Genomic DNA, 16,915 nt, shown 5'->3' with positions numbered 1-16,915 from the left:
GAGGATTCTAGAACTGTAGAACAAGCTTTTGATGTTTGATGTTTCCTCGATGTGGTTCCCTCCAGGCAAGAGGAGTGACTTCCTTTCATTCAGAGTAGAATGAACTGCCGTAGCCCTTATAGAAGTTGACATATTTTCAACAGTATTTAATTAACTGAAAGAGGGGGAGGTAATACAGCTGGGTTGGCTATTTAGGAGAGCTTTATCTACAGTGTATTATGTACATGAAAGACATGACTTAATAGCCCATCAAGGTAGTGCATTGTGTTCCCTGAATACAACTGATTTCATACTTAAATCTGGACCTCCGAGATAAGAAAGTAGATTTATGTAAGAGAGACGGTGCTAGCCAGAAAGAGAGAAGGTGCTAGAAAGAGAGACTGTGCTAGCCAGAAAGAGAGACTGCGCTAACCAGAAAGAGAGACTGCGCTAACCAGAGAGACTGCGCTAGCCAGAAAGAGAGACTGCGCTAGCCAGAAAGAGAGACTGCGCTAGCCAGAAAGAGAGACTGCGCTAGCCAGAAAGAGAGACTGCGCTAGCCAGAAAGAGAGACTGCGCTAGCCAGAAAGAGAGACTGCGCTAGCCAGAAAGAGAGACTGCGCTAGCCAGAAAGAGAGACTGCGCTAGCCAGAAAGAGAGACTGCGCTAGCCAGAAAGAGAGACTGCGCTAACCAGAAAGAGAGACTGCGCTAACCAGAAAGAGAGACTGCGCCTTCCAGAAAGAGAGACTGCGCTAACCAGAAAAAGAGAGTGCGCTAGCCAGAAAGAGAGACTGCGCTAGCCAGAAAGAGAGACTGCGCTAGCCAGAAAGAGACTGCGCTAACCAGAAAGAGAGACTGCGCTAACCAGAAAGAGAGACTGCGCTAGCCAGAAAGAGAGACTGCGCTAACCAGAAAGAGAGACTGCGCTAGCCAGAAAGAGAGACTGCGCTAGCCAGAAAGAGAGACTGTGCTAACCAGAAAGAGAGACTGCGCTAGCCAGAAAGAGAGACTGCGCTAGCCAGAAAGAGAGACTGCGCTAACCAGAAAGAAAGAAAGAGGGTGCTAGCCAGAAAGAGAGAGGGTCCTAGCCAGAAAGAGAGATGATGCTAGCCAGAAAGAGAGATGATGCTAGCCAGAAAAAGAGATGATGCTAGCCAGAAAGAGAGATGATGCTAGCCAGAAAGAGAGATGATGCTAGCCGGAAAGAGAGATGATGCTAGCCGGAAAGAGAGATGATGCTAGCCGGAAAGAGAGACCGTGCTAGCCAGAAAGAGAGACCGTGCTAGCCAGAAAGAGAGACCGTGCTAGCCAGAAAGAGAGACCGTGCTAGCCAGAAAGAGAGACCGTGCTAGCCAGAAAGAGAGACCACGCTAGCCAGAGAGACCGCACTAGCCAGAGAGACCGCACTAGCCAGAGAGAGAGACCGCGATAGCCAGGGAGACCGTGCTAGCCAGAAAGAGATACTGAGTACCAGCTCTTACAAGACTGAAAGGAGCTCTAAAATAGAGAATAATAGAGAAAATGTTTAATGCAGTTGAAAGTCAGATTGTGCAAGAAAGTGAGTTAATGAGAATAAAGGAAAGTGCAATATGTTGTCATAGAGAGAGAGAGGGGCTGACAGGGTAGTGGGGGGAGGGGGTTGGAGGCACAGCGTCAGAAAGAGGGAGAGAAATGAAACCATGCCAGCTATGCATACGGGAATATTATCTTGATTTGAAAACATTTAGTTCTAGCAGATCTAGAACACAGATCTCTCTATTCTCACGCAGGTGTGCAGGAAAGGGTGGGTATAACGACACAGAGAGAGCCAATGGTGTGAGCCAGCTTCCCTATGAGGCCATCCCTCATTCATTCACTTGATTAATGTTCCTGTTACTTCCTGTTATGACTGGAGGGAAAGGAAACATCTTCTGTTACTTCCTGTTATGACTGGAGTGGAGGAAACATCTTCTGTTACTTCCTGTTATGACTGGAGGGAAAGGAAACATCTTCTGTTACTTCCTGTTATGACAGGAGGGTGGGAAACATCTTATGTTACTTCCTATTATGACAGCAGGGAAAGGAAACATCTGTTACCTACTGTTATGACAGGAGGGTGGGAAACATCTTATGTTACTTCCTATTATGACAGCAGGGAAAGGAAACATCTGTTACCGTAATGTTCCTGTTACTTCCTGTTATGACCAGAGGAACATGAATCATATTTTGTTATTTCCTGTTATGACTGTAAGGAAAGGAAACATATTCTGCCTTTTATCACAGTGCCGTATAGTCCTTGACTTTTTCCATATTTTGTAAATTTTTGCAAATGTATTAAAACTAAAAACAGAAATACCCAAACTATTCGCACCGTTTGCTCTGAGACTCGAAATTGAGCTCAGGTGCATCCTGTTTCCATTGATCATCCTTGAGATGTTTCTACAACTTGGAGTCAACAGTTGACAGTGCATGTCAGAGCAAAAACCAAGCCATGAGGTCTAAGGAATTATCTGTAGAACTCCGAGACAGGATTGTTGAGGAACAGATCTGGGGAAGGGTACCAAAACATTTCTGCAGCATTGAAGGTCCCCAAGAACACAGCGGCCTCCATCATTCTTAAATGGAAGAAGTTTGAAACTCCCAAGACTCTTCCTAGAGCTGGCCGCCTGGCCAAACTGAGCAATCGGGGGAGAAGGACCTTGGTCAGGGAGGTGACCAAGAACCCGATGGTCACTCTGACAGAGCTCGAGAGTTCCTCTGTGGAGATGGGAGAACCTTCCAGAAGGACAATCATCTCTTGCAGCACTCCAGCAATCAGGCCTTTATGTTAGAGTGACCAGACGGAAGCCACTCTTCAGTAAAAGGCACATGACAGCCCGCTTTGAGTTTTCCAAAAGACATCGAAAGACTCTCAGACTATGAGAAAAAAGATTGTCTGGTCTGATGAAACCAAGATGTAACTTTTTGGACCGGAATGCCAAGTGTCACGTCTGGAGGAAACCTGACACCATCCCTACGATGAAGCATGGTCGTGGCAGAATCATGCTGTGGGGATGTTTTTCAGTGACAGAGATTAGTCAGGATCGAGGGAAGGATGAACGGAGAAAAGTACAGAGAGAGCCTAGGGGGCGGCAGGTAGCTTAGTGGTTATATCGTTGGGCCAGTAACCGAAAGGTTGCTAAATCGAATTCCCGAGCTGACAAGGTAAAAATCTGTCGTTCTGCCCCTGAACAAGGCGGTTAACCCACTGTTCCCCGGTAGACCGTCATTGTAAATAAGAATTTGTTCTTAACGGACTTGCCTAGTTAAATTGAAAAAAAGAATCCTTGATGAAAACCTGCTCCAAAGCGCTCAGGACCTCAGACTGAGGGCAATGGGTTCGGGACAAGTCTCTGAATGTCCTTGCGTGGCCCAACCAGAGCCCGGACTTGAACCCAATCGAACATCTTTGGAGAGACCTGAAAATAGCTGTGCACAACGCTCCCCATCCAACCTGACAGAGCTTCGGAGGATCTGCAGAGAATAATGGGATAAACTCTCCAAATAGAGGTGTGCCAAGCTTGTAGGGTCATACCCAAGAAGACTCGATGCTGTAATGACTGCCAAAGGTTATTCAACAAAGTACTGAGTAAAGGGTCTGAATACTTGTGTAAATGTGATATTTAATTTTTTAAATTTTAATAAATTAGCAGAACTGTCTGAACCTGATTTAGCTTTGTCATTGTGGGGTATTGTGTGTAGATTGATGAGGGATAAAAGAAATCAAATTAATTTTAGAATAAGGCTGTAACGTAACAAAATGTGGAAAAAGTCAACGGGTCTGAATACTTTCCGTAGTCACTGCATATGTCCTGTCTACATTTATCCCCTCTGATCAGATAGTGATGGTGGTGAGTAATAGTGGAGGGTATTATGATTGATAGGGTGTGAGTGGTTTTGGGGGAGGTTCTCTTCAGCACTGTTTGAACCAATCCGGTAAATGTGGAGGAGGAGCTAAGATGGAGTGTCACCTTGTTTAATGTCCATAAGCGGAAGTCAAGTCACAGGCCTGTTTTCCATTTTCCATGAAAACCGGAACATTGTTGGGCACTCGGCAGAGGCTATTGGCCCAACACTCTTAACTGCTACGCTAACTCCGCGACCTCCATGACCTCCATGACACCCCCACAGCCACATCAGACAAAATATAACCGTTCTCCCAAAACAGGGTCTCCTTGTTATGTCATGCTTGTTAGCTTCACAAAATGTTGTTTGTTTTCCTCTGAATTCTTTGCTGTTCTAAAGGCGGGGGGATTGGTGTCATCTTGCCTAGCTTGTATTTTGTTGTTGATATTTCACAATTCTTCAATGCCCTGAGAGATATGACTCACAGAAAGACTAATGCATCCTCCATGTTTCTCATTGCCTGACAATTCTCTATAAAGCTCTGAATTGGGTCATAGTCTGTTGATTATAGCTTTAAAAAACAACAGAGTGATCATCGGTGGAATTTGTTAAATGTCAGAGTATAAACCATGGTAGCAGGCCAGCCTGGAAAGAGCAAAAAACAACACACAGGCAGACAATGAGAGGGAGGAGGACAACGGCAGTGAGAGGATGAAGGAGGACAATGACAGTGAGAGGGTGAGGGAGAAGGAGGACAACGACAGTGAGAGGGTGAACGAGGACAACGACAGTGAGAGGGTGAAGGAGGACAACGGCAGTGAGAGGGTGAAGGAGGACAACGACAGTGAGAGGGTGAACGAGGACAACGACAGTGAGAGGGAGAACGAGGACAACGACAGTGAGAGGGTGATCGAGGACAACGACAGTGAGAGGGAGAAGGAGGACAACGACAGTGAGAGGGAGAAGGAGGACAACGGCAGTGAGAGGGTGAAGGAGGACAACGGCAGTGAGAGGGTGAAGGAGGACAACGGCAGTGAGAGGGTGAAGGAGGACAACGGCAGTGAGAGGGTGAAGGAGGACAACGGCAGTGAGAGGGAGAAGGAGGACAACGGCAGTGAGAGGGAGAAGGAGGACAACGGCAGTGAGAGGGAGAAGGAGGACAACGACATTGAGAGGGAGAAGGAGGACAACGGCAGTGAGAGGGTGAAGGAGGACAATGACAGTGAGAAGGTGAACGAGGACAACGGCAGTGAGAGGGTGAAGGAGGACAACGGCAGTGAGAGGGAGAAGGAGGACAACGGCAGTGAGAGGGTGAACGAGGACAACGGCAGTGAGAGGGTGAAGGAGGACAATGACAGTGAGAGGGTGAACGAGGACAACGGCAGTGAGAGGGTGAAGGAGGACAATGACAGTGAGAGGGTGAAGGAGGACAACGGCAGTGAGAGGGAGAAGGAGGACAACGGCAGTGAGAGGGTGAAGGAGCACAACATCAGTGGATCTACTGAAGGTTTGACCACCACCTGCCTCCCTCAGGTCAACCTTCCAACAAAAGATAACTAATCATAAACTATGTCATTTCTTACTGTATGTTAGTTACCCAGGTTATACTTCAATCAAACTGGATTGTTTTTTGGGACCAATCTTAATGCCTGTGTCCTGGGCAGAATGGTGTGCATGTTCCAACGTCTAACGTTCTTCGGATCCAAAAAAAAGGCAGAAAAGGGGGATATGGTGTCAGCAGTGGGATCAGAACACCAAATTTGGTTAGTAGAGATGAAAACATCCTTAAAACGATGGATTCTCAAGCTATACTGAAAGGTGAAACACTGAGTGAGTGGAATACAACCTGTCACTTCAATAAAATGGTCTCTCTTGGATATGTTGATATTGGGTTGACAGGTGAATTACAACTGGAGTTTAAAGAGTTTTACACAAATCAGCTTGGACTGATGATCAGTTAATCATGATTCAATAAAAAACGACAAGACCCCCTACAAAACAAAGGCTCTTGTCTCTCCCAAGTAGCAGTAGCAGACCTTTAGAGGTCACAGGTTCTTGCCTCGCCCAAGTAGCAGGCCTTTAGAGGTCACAGGTTCTTGCCTCGCCCAAGTAGCAGGCCTTTAGAGGTCACAGGTTCTTGCCTCGCCCAAGTAGAAGGCCTTTAGAGGTCACAGGTTCTTGCCTCGCCCAAGTAGCAGGCTTTTAGAGGTCACAGGTTCTTGCCTCGCCCAAGTAGCAGGCCTTTAGAGGTCACAGGTTCTTGCCTCGCCCAAGTAGCAGGCCTTTAGAGGTCACAGGTTCTTGCCTCGCCCAAGTAGCAGGCCTTTAGAGGTCACAGGTTCTTGCCTCGCCCAAGTAGCACATTTTGTTACGTTACAGCCTTATTTTGAAACGGATTAAATAATCCCCTCATCAATCTATACACAATACTCCATAATGACTAAGCAAAAACAAGGTTTTTCAAAATTTTTGCAATTTATTTTTAAAAAACAATACTTATTTACATAAGTATTCCGACCCTTTGTATGAGACTCGAAATTGAGCTCGGGTACATCCTGTTTCCATGGATCATCCTTGAGATGTTTCTACAACTTGGGAGTCCACCTGTGGTAAATTCAATTGATTGGACTTGACTTAGAAAAAAGGCACACACCTGTCTAAATAAGGTCCCACAGTTGGCATGTCAGAACAAAAATCAAGCCATGAGGTCGAAGGAATTGTCCATAGAGCTCCAAGACAGGATTGTGTCGAGGCACAAAACTGTTGAAGGGTACCCAAAATGTTTTGCTGCATTGAAGGTCCCCAAGAACACAGTGGCCTCCATTATTCTTAAATAGAATAAGTTTGGAACTACCAAGACTTTACCTAGAGCGGTCCACCCGGCCAACCTGAGCAATTGGGTGAGAAGGGCCTTGGTCAGGGAGGTGACCAAGAACCCAATGGTCACTCTGGAGCTCTGCCAGAGTTCCTCTGTGGAGGTGGGAGCACCTTCCAGAACCATCTCTGCAGCACTCCACCAATCAGACCTTTATGGTAGAGTGGCCAGACGGAAGGCACTCCTCAGTAAAAGGCACTTGACAGCCCACTTGGAGACACCTAACGGACTCTTAGACCATGAGAAACAAGATTCTCTGGTCTGATGAAACCAAGATTGAACTCTTTGGCCTGAATGCCAAGCGTCACGTCTGGAGGAAACATGGCAACATGGATTTTATAACATAATAACACAAAGAAATGGGAGCCTTTGGTCATTAATATGGTCGAATCCGGAAACTATCATTTCGAAAACAATACGTTGATTATTTCAGTAAAATATGGAACCATTCCGTATTTTATCTGGCATCCCTAAGTCTAAATATTCTTGTTTCATTGCACAACCTTCAATGTTATGTCATAATTACGTAAAATTCTGGCAAATTAGTTTGAAATGAGCCAGGCTGCCCAAACTGTTGCATATACCCTGACTCTGCATGCAATGAACACAAGAGAAATGACACAATTTCACCTGGTTAATATTGCCTGCTAACCTGGATTTCTTTTACCTAAAAATGCAGGTTTAAAAATATATACTTCTGTGTATTGATTTTAAGAAAGGCATTGGTGTTTATGGTTAGGTACAGTCGTCCAACGATTGTGCTTTTTTCGCAAATGCGCTTTTGTTAAGTCATCCCCCGTTTCGATTATATGCAATGCAGGACACAATAAACTATTGTCAACCATGTCTATTTATAACTAGTGATTATGATTGATTGATTGTTTTTTATAAGATAAGTTTAATGCTAGCTAGCAACTTACCTTGGCTTCTACTGCATTCGCGTAACAGGCAGGCTCCTCGTGGAGTGCAATGAGAGGCAGGTGGTTAGAGCGTTGGACTAGTTAACTGTAAGGTTGCAAGATTGGATCCCCTGAGGTGACAATGTGAAAATCTGTCATCTGCCCCTGAACAAGGCAGTTAACCCATCGTTCCTAGACCGTCATTGAAAATAAGAATGTGTTCTTAACGGACTTGCCTCTTGCAACCTTACAGTTAACTAGTCCAACGCAATTAACGACCTGCCTCTCTCTCGTTGCACTCCACAAGGAGACTGCCTGTTACACAAATACAGTAAGCCAAGGTAAGTTGCTAGCTAGCATTAAACGTATCTTATAAAAAACAATCAATCATAGTCACTAGTTAACTAGACATGGTTGATGATAGTACTTGATATTATCTAGCGTGTCCTGTGTTGCATATAATCTGACTGAGCATACAAGCATCTAAGTATCTGACTGAGCGGTGGTAGGCAGAAGCAGGCGCGTAAACATTCATTCAAACAGCACTTTCGTGTGTTTTGCCAGCAGCTCTTCGTTGTGCGTCAAGCATTGCGCTGTTTATGACTTCAAGCCTATCAACTCCCGAGATGAGGCTCGAGTGACCGAAGTGAAATGGCTGGCTAGTTAGCGTGCGCTAATAGTGTTTCAAACGTCACTCGCTCTGAGCCTTGGGGTGGTTGTTTCCCTTGCTCTGCATGGGTAACGCTGCTTCGATGTGGTGGCTGTTGTCGTTGTGTTGCTGGTTCGAGCCCAGGGAGGAGCGAGGAGTGGGACGGAAGCTATACTGTTACACTGGCAATACTAAAGTGCCTATAAGAACATCCAATAGTCAAAGGTTACTGAGAGAAATAGTCCTATAATAACTACAACCTAAAACTTCTTACTTGGGAATATTGAAGACTCATGTTAAAAGGAACCACCAGCTTTCATATATTCTCATGTTCTGAGCAAGGAACTGAAACGTTAGCTTTCTTACATAGCACATATTGCACTTTTCCGTTCTTCTCCAACACTTTGTTTTTGCATTATTTAAACCAAATTGAACATGTTTCATTATCTACTTGAGGCTAAATTGATTTTATTGATGTATTATATTAAGTTAAAATAAGTGTTCATTCAGTATTGTTGTACATGTCATTATTACAAATAAAAAAAATAAAAAAATCGTCCGATTAATCGGTATCGGCTTTTTTGGTCCTCCAATAATCCGTATCGGTATCGGCATTGAAAAATCATAATCGGTCGACATCTAATCTGTATACTACATGTATGCCTCACTATTGTGCTCCTGCGATGCTAAGATAAATATATTATATAATGTTGTATTATATAATGGTGCCATGTGTAATGTTTTCACCAGAAAACATACAATGAAAACTCATGATTCTTTTTGCTACTGTTCTAAGTGCATACTCTTCTGTGATCGCTGACCCCTTTGAGATATCCAACTGACACTACATAACACAATACAATACCAAGGTCTCTGGGAATTCAACCCGTCCGACGGAAACATAAGACAATGAACGACATCACAATGAACGACATCACAATGAATGACATCAAAGCTCTTTGGTTACTTCACAGTCGGGACCATTAGACAGTGCGATGTGCGATGATGTAATCTGATATTGCCAAGTGTATAAATGACCTTGCGTCCATTGTTCTCTCATATCAAATTAAGAATGAAAATCAATACAACCGAGACCCTTTGAGCTCTGATTAAAAGTTGACCAGCCTGGTCGTTAAAACACCATGTCATGCAAGGCTAAATTGGCATGGACACTATGCTCTTTAAACTTGTTGACCGGCTGGGGCTGAGACAGGTGTGCTTCGTTTCAGGTGCAGCTTGTCCACAACCTGTGGATGCCATAGGAGGGTCAAAGTGTTAGGGGTAACATTGGCATGTGCTGTATGCCCATAAACATGCCACTCATAGCAGTATGGGAATGCCGCTGCATCGCTGCGGTGTCACCATCTGTCTGTTCCTCCAGCACATGATAATAACGGGGAAGTAGCCTCACAGTGTCAGGAGAAAAAAACCTGACCGTTATATACGGGACGGGTCCAGTGCCCTTGAAGCTGCCATTGCACAAATGTGTGCTGACATTGGATGTGTGTGTCTGTGTCGTTGTGTGTGTGCTGTAAAATATCCTCCCCGTGGACGAAGGCACACAGTGCCAGTAGGAATGTGTAGGGAGTTGTGGGTCACATAGTGCCAGTAGGAGTGTGTAGGGAGTTGTGGGTCACACAGTGCCAGTAGGAGTGTGTAGGGAGTTGTGGGTCACACAGTGCCAGTAGGAATGTGTAGGGAGTTGTGGGTCACATAGTGCCAGTAGGAGTGTGTAGGGAGTTGTGGGTCACACAGTGCCAGTAGGAGTGTGTAGGGAGTTGTGGGTCACACAGTGCCAGTAGGAGTGTGTAGGGAGTTGTGGGTCACACAGTGCCAGTAGGAGTGTGTAGGGAGTTGTGGGTCACACAGTGCCAGTAGGAGTGTGAAGGGAGGCGTGGGTCTTTCATCCAGTCACATTACTCTTTAGGGAGCAGAGTGTGCAGGAGGAACCCACACAAACACGTCTATCTTGGCATAACTCTGATTTGACAAAGAAATATCAGCTAGCTATCATTATATAGGCTAGCCTGCTGCAGCTAGCTATTATGCTAGCTAGCTGCTGTCAGCTTGGTAAACACAAGGTCAGCGACGGCTTAACTTTCTGTTAACTTCTTATTCTCTTCTTTAGCCCACATATAACCGAATTAGCTATTGTTTGGTGTGATGGAATGGCAAAGACACACCCCAAAACACCCCCCACATGAAACCACACCCCAAAGACAACTCTTGGTTGCCCTCAGTCATGGCCGCTAGCATCTTTTGAATTAGCACTGATGAAAAACGAGGCCAAATCAGGAAGTGCAGTTCTACTTTAAAAAAGTGAAAAAGAAATGACAAAGGAACAACACACCTCAGAGACAGACAGATAGATAGAGAGACAGACAAAGAAAAAGAGAGAGAGAAAGAGATAGGGCATAATCTCCCTCACAGACATATTTATCATTCTCCTCTCTATCCACCTCAACAGACCAGAATCATACTTCAATCCTTCATAGCTCATCTGTGAAATTAGACATGACTAGACATGTCTGAATCACCAAGTCACACACTTACCCTATGCAAAGGTGAGATAAGAACTTGTCTCTGAGAATGAGCCTGTTGGCGTGACTGTCTCTTGTGTGGGAGCGAAAGGGGTGAGAGGGCACTAAGATGTATGGGCAGGAGTCAACTATCTTTAGGAATGTAATCTCCTCTGGTTGAAGATGAGCTGAGCTGCACTCGTTCAACACTAGCGACGCCTACCCATTCTTAACATAAGCAAAGCCTTGTGCTGTACACAGCCCAGGCATATTTCTGAGCTAAATACAGTGTGGGAAGAGAGGGATAGTTCTAACACCTCGTAAACTATTGCCCAGCCCCCTTCAGCACCTCATGTTGTTGCCTATGGCAGTAGAGGTTGAGTTACTGAGGATTCAATGAGAATGTGAATAAACAAGCCATTGGTTGTTTGTAAAGATATAACTTCCCATATACACCATCGTCTAGAGTTGTGCAGGTTTGAGAGTGGAAAAGGACATGGAGACTGAGAGGATATGGTGGCGGTGCCAAGATAACTGACTCAGCAAGTCATCTGCCAACACTCCGGCTTTGATGTCTGTTAACCCTTAATGGCTGACATGTTGAGGGTGTTGGAGTTGGTTTTTCAATGATGAGTCATCTTATGAGTCACTGGACATTGTTCTGTATAATTTAGAACCAAACATTTGGTTTATGTCAGTGTCTTGGTCCTAGTCACAGGATAAGTGTGTGTGTGTGAATGGGGAGCGGGGGGGGGGGGAGACGACAACAACGACATGGAAGGGTCACAAAAGGGTTCTTCAGCTGTCCCCATAGGAAGACCCTTCTTGGTTCCAGGTAGAACCCTCTGTGGAAAGGAACCCAAAAGGGTTATACCTAGCACCAAAAATAGTTATACAAAGGGTTCTCCTATCGATTATCATCAACCACAACAACACATGGTAAAAATTCATAGAAATGGTTAGATAGAAGGACCATTAAGACATGGTTAACCAAGACAGATGCTGATTGGAGTATTTTGCTGAGTATTTTTTTAAACAATTATTTTGGTTCAGGAATCATGTTCTCCACAGCCTGTTTATTTGACTATTTTTGTTGCCATGTTCCCCATCACAGCCATGACGTATCAGAGAGATTCACTGATGTACTGTAATCCATTTAAATGATACAGTATAATAAAAAGCATCCTATGTTGTGGTCTACTAACCAAGTGCATTACTGGAGACAAGTTTGTTGTGGTCTGATTTGAAAGTAAAAATTAACCCAGAGGCTCCAAACATTTGGGTGACTCAGGTTAGACAACCAACATCTTGATTTATCCCTTGTGTCATCTTAAGGGTCAAAAAATAAACCCACCACTATGTGTAACAGCAGAGAAAACCCCCTAAATAATATTTTTTCAACTTGAAATTTGATGACTTTTCCTAGAGGGTAAAAAGATTGTCTAACACGGAACCCAACCCGGCTGCGAGCGTGCGCCATCGTGAATACATTTATTTTGTCCCCCCACACCAAATGTGATCACGACACGCAGGTTAAAATATCAAAACAAACTCTGAACCAATTACATTAATTTGGGGACTGGTCAAAAAGCATTAAACCTTTATGGCAATTTAGCTAGCTAGCTTGCACTTGCTATCTAATTTGTCCTATTTAGCTAGCTTGCTGTTGCTAGTTAATTTGTCCTGGGATATAAACATTGTTATTTTACCTGAAATGCACAAGGTCCTCTACTCCAACAATTAATCCACACATAAAACAGTCAACCGAATCATCTCTCGTCCTTCTAGGCCTTTTCTTCTCATGACTTAATATTGTGATTGGCAACTTTGATAAATTAGGTGCATTACCGCTACTGACCTTGTTCGTCTTTCAGTCACCCACGTGGGTATAACCAATGAGGAGATGGCACGTGGGTCCCTGCTTCTATAAACCAATGATGAGATTGGAGAGGCAGGACTTGCAGCACAATCTATCTATTTTATCCCTTGGCAATGCAGACGCTCGTTGTTGCGCGCGAGCAGTGTGGGTGCAATAATTTAATAATATAGATTTCTACATTTATTTTGCAACGCTCGTGCACACTACTTGAGTGGTGTAGAATGCCTGTTAGGGTCATTTTTGACCAGGCAGCTATAAAATCATTCACACACCACAAAAACCACAAAGACACACACACACACACGAGAAATTGAGATTATGTGCGCTACTGATTGAAATCAGACGAAACTAATGTGCAGCATCTCCCCTCCACGACCCCACACGACTCAAGTTCACAGACAAAATAAACAAAATGTCAGACAAAATAAATATTTATTGAAAGCATTGTTTACTAATGGGGAATGCAGTCAGAGAGGCTATAAAGGTGCTGCAGATGACAGTCCCCCCAGTTCTCTCGCTGCTGAAGCAATGAGTGCACGTTTCAGTGCCCAACAGGTCGTAGACCTGATTTATTCAGATGTCCAGGAGGAGAAAAGAGAACAATGATTTTGAAGAGGAGGAGGTATCTGAAGAAGAAGATGGGGAAGAATACAACCCAGAGCACGATGCATCATCTTCAGATGAAGAAGAAATAACCCAAGCTGAAAGAGACATTTTTGAAAAAGAACAGCATAATAACATGGTCCTTGTCACCATATGACAACCAAGGCAGCACAAAATGTCATAAGGATGACCCCAGGGCCAACAAGACATGTATTTTCCCAACCACCAGGACATCGACTCAACATTTTACATGTTCATCACACCAGCCATCAAAAAAAATCATCCTAGAGATGACAAATTTGGAGGGTTTAAATAAATATTTAATAAATGTGAGTCAAGACCTGCAAGACGTGTGAGAGACAAACTGGCGGCCATAAGAGAGATCTGGGAGAAGTGGGTGGAGCGTCTGCCATACCTCTACAACCCTGGGCCCGAAGTAATGGATGAGCAACTGGTTCCATTCAGAGGTAAGTTTTTATTTTCATATCTGTAATGGAAGTGATTTATGTGATTGTTTTTTGTGACACGGATACTCCCTTTCTGGGAGTATATGCCCAGCAAGCCAGCGAAGTATGGCATCAAGATATGGGTGGCCTGTAACGCACAATCCAGCTAAGCTTGGAAGATGCAAGTCTACACAGGGAAGCCGACCAGCGGAGGCCCGGAGAAGAACCAGGGGATGCGGGTTGTGCTTGATGTGAAAGATGGACTGAGGGGGCACAATGTCACGTATGACAATTTCTTCACCTCTTATGAAGAGGAAGATCACCATGGTTGGCACAGTTAGAAAGAACAAGCCTGAGCTCCAACCTGCACTCCTCTCAACAAAGGGGAGAGAGGCCTTTACAGCTGGGAAAGGCACTTTCAAAAATGGGAGCGCCTTGCCCGCACAGCAGCCTCTGCAACGCTTGTGAAAGCTATTCAGGGAGCTGAATCTTGTCCTTATCCACCTGAGGCTGCAGCTGGGGCATGCAAGAGGAGGAGATGCCAATTCTTCCCCCCAAAGAAGGACTGTAAAACAAACACTATGTGCTGCACGTGAGGAATATATCTGCAAAGTTCATGCACACACACACTTGTATACTGTCCTACATGTGCTAAATAGAGTTGATTGATTTATGTTCAGCATGTTTTTGTTTTGTATCTATTATCTTATTTTATTGTTATTTATTGTTGTTGTTTATAAACCTTGTGGGTGGGGGGCAATGGTTAAAAAAATGTGAGAAGACTAGTATTTTGTAGTTGAATTCCTCATTGTACAGTATATAAGAATATATCACAATGTTGTCAAAAAGTACAAGACTTATTGTTTCCCTTCAATAAAAATGAATTCAAAACAACTTTTTTCACATTTATGGTACTTTCTTAGGCTATACAAGTGCTATCTCTTGCCTAAAAATGTATGTTTATACCTATTCAGTGCCTTGAGCAATAATAATAATAATAATAATAATAACAAAGTAACAGGAAAGAACTATTATGACGTGTGTGTTGTAATAAAAACAAGTGGTGTCCACTGATTAAATGCATTCTTTCTGCATTGTGAAGAGTGAAAACCCAGATATTTACAAAGTTTGTGATGGATGACAGGTTGTTTCTTCATGCAAAATAGATTTGGGGTTTAAAATTCAATTAAGCTGCTTTATTTTAGGGTTTTAGTGAAGGTGGGTCAATTTTTTTTACCCTTAGGACAAGGGTAGTATGCAGAATGCTAAGACTACACAAGGGTTATGAATGTCTGCGCTCTGTTGCTGTCCTGCTGCCCACCCACTTGTCATTGTTGTCATGTTTACATGTCCTGGGTCAGCTGATGCTCTGCTAAATAATGTAGTCTACTACACAACATTTCCTCAAGAGGCTTTAGTTTCTTACTGCATCTGTCTATTCTCTTTGGGTTATTTTGACACTGACAGGACATACTGTACACAACACCATTTATTCACCAAGTTCTCTCCTTAACTGCTTTGTAATCCGTAGACTGCACTGATCTTTGATGAGAATATAAGTTGTTAATTGTCTGGTTGATTAACTTCTCTAGGGTAGGGGGCAGCATTGGGAATTTTGGATGAAAAGCGTGCCCAAATTAAACTGCCTGCTACTCAGCCATAAAAGCTATAATATGCATATATAGTGGATTTGGATAGAAAACACCCTGAAGTTTCTAAAACTGTTTGAATGATGTCTGTGAGTATAACAGAATTCATATGGCAGGCAAAAACCTGAGAAAAAAATCTCCGCTTGGAACATTATTGAAGATTTATGTTAAAAACATCCTAAAGATTGATTCTGTACATCGTTTGACATACGGACTGTAATTGAACTTTTTTACTTTTCGTCTGCTGCTAGTAACCGCGCGTCATGAGTTTGGAATACTGGGCTGAGTGCGCTAACAAAAAGGAGGTATTTGGACATAAATGATGGACATTATCGAACAAAACAAACATTTATTGTGGAACTGGGATTCCTGGGAGTGCATTCTGATGAAGGTCATCAAAGGTAAGTTAATATTTATAATGCTATTTCTGACTTCTGTTGACTCCACAGCATGGCGGATATCTGTTTGGGTTGTTTTGGTCTCTGAGCGCCGTACTCAGATTATTGCATGATGTGATTTTTCCATAAAGTTTCTTAAAATCTGACACAGAGGTTGCATTAAGGAGACAGTTGTATCTTTTAGCAATGTTTATTATGAGTATTTCTGTAAATTAATGTGGATTTCTGCAAAATCACCAGATGTTTTGGAACTACTGAACATAACGCGCCAATGTAAACTCCGATTTTTTAAATATAAATATGAACTTACCGAACAAAACATACATGTATTGTGTAACATGAAGTCCTATGAGTGTCATCTGATGAAGATCATCAAAGGTTAGTGATGAATTTTATCTATATTTCTGCTTTTTGTAACTGCTCTCTTTGGCTGGAAAAATGGCTGTATTTTTCTGTGACTTGGCTCTGACCTAACATAATTGTTTGGTTTGCTTTCATCGTTAAGCCTTTTTGAAATCGGACACTGTGGCTGTATTTACAACAAGTGTATATTTAAAATGGTGTAAAATACATGTATGTTTGAGGAATTTAAATTATGGGATTTCTGTTGTTTTGAATTTGGCGCCCTATAGTTTCACTGGCTGTTGACGAGGTGGGATGCTACCATCCCACGTACCCTAGAGAGGTTAATTTGGTACTTGACTGGTACTTGATATGAAACTCACTTTTGAAGAAGCTCTTCACCTTCAGGTAGCCGACGCTGATGCGGAGCACAGAGAGTTTGTCCAGGCGAGAGCGCACATCCTCAGGGAATGGTAGGAGGCCTGTCAGCCTGTCCAGCTCCCCATTCAGCCGATCCCGGTGGCGTTTGGATGGGTTCGACTTGACCACATCTGGAGCAGGAGATTTCTTGCTGAGGGGAAAGGAGACAAGATCATTATGGTTAGTTAGACAATAGCTACTTATTGTGCTGATTCTAAATTACTACAGTGGTCTCTGTAGAAGGAAATCTGATTGTGATCATTATTGTTGAGAGATGATGTACCTTGTTGTAAAATGAATGTGTATACCAGCATTACAGGTAAACAATCTTTGGATGACATTACTGGATGACAAGCTGCATACTTTGAGGAAAAGATCATGATTATTAGAA

The 16,915-nt window shown here is 43.4% G+C and overlaps 1 protein-coding gene across 2 annotated transcripts in view; it reads right to left on the bottom strand.

The window, feature by feature from the left end:
• Positions 1-16,915, bottom strand: part of LOC109871284 (aryl hydrocarbon receptor) — an 80,221-nt gene that overhangs the window by 28,736 nt on the left and 34,570 nt on the right. For both annotated transcript variants that reach the window (XM_031805508.1, XM_020462105.2), the window contains exon 2: positions 16,488-16,675. In XM_031805508.1, coding sequence (XP_031661368.1) covers positions 16,488-16,675 — 188 coding nt within the window. The remainder of the gene's footprint in view (positions 1-16,487; positions 16,676-16,915) is intronic.

This window comes from Oncorhynchus kisutch, linkage group LG26 (genome assembly GCF_002021735.2).
Source record: "Oncorhynchus kisutch isolate 150728-3 linkage group LG26, Okis_V2, whole genome shotgun sequence".
NCBI classification, from domain to species: domain Eukaryota; kingdom Metazoa; phylum Chordata; class Actinopteri; order Salmoniformes; family Salmonidae; genus Oncorhynchus; species Oncorhynchus kisutch.
The sequence above is the reverse complement of the archived record's forward strand: the minus strand, read 5'-3'. Positions and strand labels throughout refer to the sequence as shown.